The sequence below is a fragment of the Acanthisitta chloris genome, unplaced genomic scaffold (assembly GCF_000695815.1).
Source record: "Acanthisitta chloris isolate BGI_N310 unplaced genomic scaffold, ASM69581v1 scaffold3331, whole genome shotgun sequence".
Classification (NCBI taxonomy): domain Eukaryota; kingdom Metazoa; phylum Chordata; class Aves; order Passeriformes; family Acanthisittidae; genus Acanthisitta; species Acanthisitta chloris.
The window spans coordinates 1-6,865 of record NW_008654170.1 but is presented as its reverse complement, the minus strand read 5'-3'; the positions used below and the strand labels follow the sequence as shown (position 1 = coordinate 6,865).

Here is a 6,865-nt window from a genome sequence, read left to right as displayed (position 1 = left end):
ACTTTTGTTGCTCAGCTTAGGGACTACACTTTACCCTATGGTAAGACACCCTTCATGCTGCAGACCAGAAGATGAAAATAAAGTGAATCACGCTTTCCAAAAGGAGTCAAAACTACAGGAGTAAGCTAAAGCCCAATAGTCAAGTGTCCAGGTTAGATACACAGACCTTTTGCTAACTGATTTTGGTCTGTGAGGATTTACTCTGATTAGCTGAGGGAATGTTGCAGTGGAGTTTGTTTGGTTTTGTTCTTGTATTTTGTTTTGCTTTCCCCTAGAAACTCAATATTAAGACACTCATTTAAGAGCACTGGCATTGAGCCCTCAAAATTGATCAAACCTACAAGGGAAACTAAAATCCTTGGTAAGCATATGGTACAGTAGATGCTAACTGAAAAAGCTGATGTTTTGCCTACACAAACACAAAAGTAAGTTTTCTGACCTGATTCAGAGTCACTGCTATCTGAGGAGCTAGTACTGCTGCCAGAATCTGAGGAGCAGCTGTTGTCACTCAGTCTGCTTGGTCCAGTACTGGACTCAGCCTTGTTTTCAGCTGCAGGGGGAAAAGACAGAATTTAGAACAACCTGCAGTAGAGCATTCTTCATATATATGACTAGGATCGACGTTGTTAGCTCTGTTCTTCCACGTAACAAGTTCATCTTATTCCACTTCCTTGCCCACTGTCCATTTAGCAATGGACTTGAGAACAAAGGTCTCCCTCTGCAAAGGAGAGGAGAGGGATTTACCAGCAGCAAGCTAGTTGAATGAATGAAATATCCAAGGAGGAGCTCTAGTCACACAATTTACCACCCTAAAGGAGATCAAAATTATGCTGTCTTAAGGCACAATACAAGCCATTTCCCCCCAGAAGTTTTCCTGCTGTTAAGAGCCTGTTGCTCTGCTTGTTGCTGCTGCCAGGCTTGCATGCTGAGATCTTGATCTATAGTCAGCTCTTTCCCAGGCCACATGTACTCCAGAAGTGCCATCTTTTGCCACCTTCCCATCATTGGACTATTTTGCATCTGCAGGATTGATTTCACTCAGTTTATAGTGAGTTTTGCAGTCAAAGCTTTTTCAAAGCATGCTCTGATGGAAGCTTTGGAAATGAGGAGCTACATGGATACCTGTTTCCCTGGACATAAGTCTTTGTTAAGTGCCAGATTAAGCTCTTGCAAACAAGCCAGATGCCAGTTGTAGAGATTCCCTGGCCTGCCTCCTCCCTCTCCCCACAACATATACTTCACAATTGATTCTTTAAACTTTTCTTTCTAGTATGTTTTCAAGCTATCATTATACCAGACAGAAGGACTTGACTGAGCTAATGCTGGATGTAAGGCTGTGTTTATCATTTCAGCTAACAGGTTTTACATAGGACCTCATTAGACATCCACTGGAGGGCAATAATAGCACTCACTGGTTTAATGAGGAACAGCTTGACCTATAACAGTAGCATCAGCTACGTTCATCCATTCTCAGCCTCTGATGAGAGCCACCAGTAAGCGGCTCAAGTATAGCCTGAATTTCTGGCTTTGATCTCAAAACACATTATTGCCTGAAAAACTGAATTGATTCTCCCAGGGCACTTCCTTAAGTCTCAGAGAACACAGCACACCTGTCAGTGATACAGACATTTTGCTGGTGTGCCAGCATTAGTGAGCCTGCCATCTAACAAGCATGACTAGAATTGGTTATCCTCAAATCCCTAAGCCACTGAAAGTGAATTGCAAACAAATGGGCTGTGTGACCCTCCACACTCCCCACCATGTTTTCATATGTCAGCATAAGGGAGTTTTCAGTATCACTTAAGTTCTGAAGCTGTTACTGTCTTCACCTGCAAAAAAGTATTAGGTGCAAGAATAAGGAACATTCTTTAGACAGGACAAGTAACTGGCTAAATTTGCTGCTGTGACTCCAGATCACTGAACAGGAAGAATCTTGAGACTAACAAGGGGAAGGCCTAAGACCCCAACTCCTCTGAGGAGATAAGTCCTGTTATGCAGCTGGGAACTAAGTCCAAGAGAAGAAACAAGGGGACAATTCCACTTTAAGCTATTCCCATTACAAATGAATAAAAGTAAGAGCTACTTACACTCAAAGTTCTTCTTTGGGTTTAGTTCACCATTGACAGCCAGCTGTTTCTTCTCAAGTACTTGCTTCCTCTTAGAATTCACTTGTTCTTTTGACTTTGTTGCATTTTCAGCTGCATGTGAAACAGAAGTTAACATAGAAGCAAACCAGAAAATAAATCTAGTGGCTTTGGCAGGTTTTCTAAAGCATCATTTATGCTACATACCTCTCATCTGACTTGGTCTCTTCCTCAAACAGGAGGCCACATATTTCTCTAGTTTTCTGAGTGTTGGAGCATTTAAAGTTGCAATGTCTACTTCTAATTCATCAAAGTTAGAGTTCCTCAGTGCAGGTTCTCCTGACTGTATTATAAGGACTACTTTCACAAGCTTTTCTCCAGGGAGTTTACTTATATCTAAAGCCAACTGTTGTTTTTCATCATAATTCATAGGCTTGGCACCGTCATTTTCTGGCTTCTGTGCCAACAACACCTGCTGCATGGTTTTCTTTGATTGACTGCAGGGGAAAAAAGTATATTCAGTAAGAGCAGTTTAAAATAATTTGACACCCACACAAGTTCCCCACACTTACATGTTTAAAGACAGCTTTTTCTGAGATTCCTTCTTGTGTTGCAGATTCTTCTTTTGAATCAAGCTCTTTATTTTAGCCTTTTCCTTGTTCTTCCTTTGCTTGCTCTTAGCCTTGCCTTTTTTCTTTTCCCATTTAGGTAAGCATGCTTTGGTCAAAAGCCAAAACTCCTGTCCAAAAGCTTTAAGCTATCAAAAGAAAAAAAAAAGATGATACTCCTGGGCAATGAAGGAGCAACAATAAAGTGGCCCTAAATATCACAGATTTGTGGCAGCTGAGTGGATATTAATAGGCTGTTTGCTTTCCAAATGAGATTTATTTTCCAAATATCTAACTATATTGTAGCCTAATCACAGAATATGGATCTAGAAGATGTAGGGATACTCATTTTATGCAGAAATTCCTACCAGCATGTGCTTTCTGGCACTCTGTGAAGAATAAAAAAGCAAGAATCACTAGAGTTTCCAGCAGCCTCTCTAATTTCAAGCATTTGGGATGCACATAAGTGACTTATTGGGTTCTATCTCTACAGCACTGCTGGATTAGGCTGCTGGGACTGGGCTTGTGCATCTTATTTTGCAGTATAAAAAGGCTAGTGAGGACATACTAACAACTCAGGAGAAAAACTTAATGCAGCTTGGTTTAAACCTCAGGAATCAGAATGAAGACTGTCAGATGATGAGAATTGGAATTCAGACACAGAAATACTCTGTTATTGAAAAGGCTGCCTTGTACACTTTTCTTTGTCCTCATGCCTACATTAGTAAATTGATGGTACACATGGTGATCCGACAAGTACTGAAAACTGTCCCTCATGTGAGTAGCAGAACAAATGCTCATTATCCCCACAGTTGACAGAGAGCAACAGCAGTTAAAGCATTACATCCAAGCAGAAGCAAGACCCATTCCACCCTTAACCAGTGAAGCAATGCCATCCTTCACACTAGCATGAGACTCCTGGTTTATCTCCTACTGAGCTTTCTGAAGTAGAATTTGATGCCTTGCTTTTGTGTGGCTCAAAGGAGACTGAGTGTAGGAACAGAGCTCTTCAACTGTGTGAAGGAAATGCCCCCGTTAGAAGAATATGGCACTAAGCTACATGTGAAGTGTCTAGAGGCTCTCACCACACCACAGGAACACAGCTGTGTTTTTTAAAAGTTTGAGAGTCATCTGAAGAAGTGGTAGGCAAGAGTAGTAGGGCACTGATTAACTAAAACCACTTTGGATTTGCTGAGGCACTATTCACTTAACATCTGGAGGTGCCCTCAAACAGGAGTCAAGTTCTGTGTTAAGAAAAACAAATTACTAGAATCTTTTTAAAACTGATTTTTGGTGCTAAGCCTTAGAATAGACAATTGAAAATGACACCAGAGAGATCGTAACAGTCATTCACACTGAGTACTAATGCTTACTTGCTCATGAAGTTTTGCAAGGTGCAGTATTCCCTCCTCTTCAGAATCTTCAGATGAATTTTTTTCTGAAGAGTCATCATCGCTACTTTGCTCATGAAGCTTTGCAAGGTGCAGTCTTATCTCCGCTTCAGAGTCTTCAGAGGAATTTTCTTCTGAAGAGTCGTCATCAGTACTTTCACTGGAATAAACTCCTGACACTTCTCTCAAAGGCTGTGGCAGATGAGCACTTGCAAGAGGTTCATCAGGAATTTTGGCAAAGTGCATTTCGAATACATCCTAAAGGGTTAGGTTTGGGAACAGATATTTTTTCAGATTTCGAAAAGCATTACGAAGTTACTACTTGTTGTCTAGAATGACACAGCAACGCAGTAGTTTGGTAACATTTGTAGATTCTACATCAGAGCATGATATGACCTACTCTTTTTCAAGTCTGACTTAAGAGATAATTTACCTGAAGTTTTCTTGCCATAGTGACTATTTCATGGTCAGGAGAATTATGTTTGTAGCAGTTCATGAACATTGATCTCACATCTGTAGCAAATTCTTGTTTATTGTTATATTCCAGGTTATCCATTTTCTCCTAGAGGTAAAGAAAGTAAATGAACATTTAGCAGAGAGCACCACCATGAACTGGCAAGAAAAAGAGAAGGCACAAGAATTTTGACATAGAGATTCAGGTTCAGCTTGTATCAAGACAGTAAATACTGGAAGAAAATTGTGAAAAGACCTGCTTCTCATTTCAACATTGTCTCCTGAATGTAAGAGGTTTTTTCCCCATCTTTTAAACAGATTTATTAATTGCCATAAGGACTTTGTAGTAGTAATCTCAGCACTAGGTCAAGACAACAGTGTTTGGGTGATTTTATTTGGTCATGTACTCAGCACCTGTTTCTGATTCTAAGCATGATATTTACACAAAGCTTGTTCCATAATAACTGGTGTCAAAGTAGTGGGCTAGAAGTTAGGAAACAACCTTTATATTGTGCAAGCCAGTTTTCAAGATAATTCAGTAAACTATCAAAATTTAACCCTATTTACAAAGGTGGAGCTTAACTGGGCTAAATACTTTAACCCCACACAGATACACCCAGTGTTCAACAGAGCACTGTCCACGTTTCTCCGTCTGGAAGGGTTGCTCGAAAAGGTGAAAGGCACCAAACAAATATCCAGCATTGAGCTTTCAGGGCACTTCAAGGAGAATGAGATTCAGGGAGAAGCAGAAGTTGACAAAATAGGATTGCATTTCATGTTATAGGGCATTAGCACTAGCACTGTGTGTACAGACTGAGATACCTGACACGCAGTCAGCCTGGAAGTGCTTCATGGAGCTTCTAATCCTCTCATTGCTTGTATTAGCTTGTTCAACAGGTGAGTAGACTAGCCCCTATGTGCACAGTCACCACGAGACTTAGAAGACTTTCTTCAGAGACCTGTGGCTACGTCTGAGAACCATAAATGAATCTGTTTGCTATGCCCATTATATCTTTCAAAGGAGAAGTGGCTTTTGTGACACCTTTTCAGCTAACACCTTTAAAACTTTGTCATTACACAAATTACTCAAGCATATGCACAAATAGTCCAAGTTCCTCAGAAACATACTTACTTTAATGGTTCTTAGGTTTGTAGGACATTTGGCAATGCCTTGGTTCTCACCAGTGGGGAAAGTTGCCGCATCTACAGGTTTTAAGAAAGGCCATGCATATGCTGCATGCTTCTTTGAAAACATTTCTTCAAGTATCGCATTACAATGTTTTAGTTCTTCTGACAACAGAATCTTTTTAGTAGGTCCAGGTGACGACCATGGAGAATCTAGCAAAGATCTCTTCAGATGCTTGTTTGATACTATATATTCATTTTCACCTCTGTGTGCTTGAACAGTTTCGCTTTCATTAAACGTTGCAGATGATTCACCGCTTGCTGCGTCTATTGAGGTAGCAGGAGTTGTAGCATACTATATATTCATTTTCACCTCTGTGTGCTTGAACAGTTTCGCTTTCATTAAACGTTGCAGATGATTCACCGCTTGCTGCGTCTATTGAGGTAGCAGGAGTTGTAGCATCAGCCTTCCTCTTCACACCTTTTTTCACCTAGGAAAAGAAAAGAAATACATGTGCCCAGAACAGTGAGAGAATGGTTAGTTTTCAGACTATACACACCAGAAAAGAAAAGAATAATCTAAAAAGTGTCAGAACTTTTACAGCTATTGAAGTCAGTTTAGAGTGAAAACTGACAAGGTATTACAAGATGAGCACACCAAGCTCAATCTTAATCTTAGATATTAAGGGAAAGAACAGGATGTGCTGCAGGTCAGGTTGTGGTCAGTCTTTGAGAAAATTCCAAGAAGCTGGTGGGTTATGAAGTTACCACAAGATTGACAGCCACAGGGAGGAGGAAAACTACTGCAATTCATTTTAGGCCTGATTGAGGGCTTTATGCACAAGGTTTATCTCTAGTTTTCTTTAACCTGGGTAGTATTTGGTTTGGAAGCAATACAATGTGTGCTTTGTCATCAGTGTTCAGACTCTCGAGTACAGTGTAAATATACACTGTAGGAGAGCCTGGCACATGTGCCCATTCCTCATTGGAAGAGCAAAACCTAAACTAAGTCACTACAAGAGTGTTTTTCTGCTGAAAGTGTCAGATGTTCACATACAACTCAGATTGCAGTTCACAAGAATTTGCCTTTGTGACCTACAAACACCTTCCAGGCTAGTTACACAGTGTTTAAGCAAACATGCTGCTTTTAGAGAATCAATCATTTGACTTACACGCTACAAATGGTAAGTTACTAACTAGAACT

General features: G+C 40.3%; 1 protein-coding gene across 1 annotated transcript; it reads right to left on the bottom strand.

Annotated features, from left to right (window-relative positions):
- Nucleotides 1-439: 439 nt before the first annotated feature.
- Nucleotides 440-6,152, bottom strand: LOC103810471 (bromodomain testis-specific protein-like; the record flags this gene model as incomplete). The annotated part of the gene is made up of 8 exons (XM_009083366.1): nucleotides 440-550; nucleotides 2,088-2,198; nucleotides 2,292-2,581; nucleotides 2,657-2,843; nucleotides 4,155-4,341; nucleotides 4,517-4,645; nucleotides 5,669-5,925; nucleotides 6,035-6,152. Coding segments are annotated over 8 exons (1,390 nt in total), but the record flags the coding sequence as incomplete, so codon positions are not given.
- Between the last annotated feature and the right edge of the window lie 713 nt (nucleotides 6,153-6,865).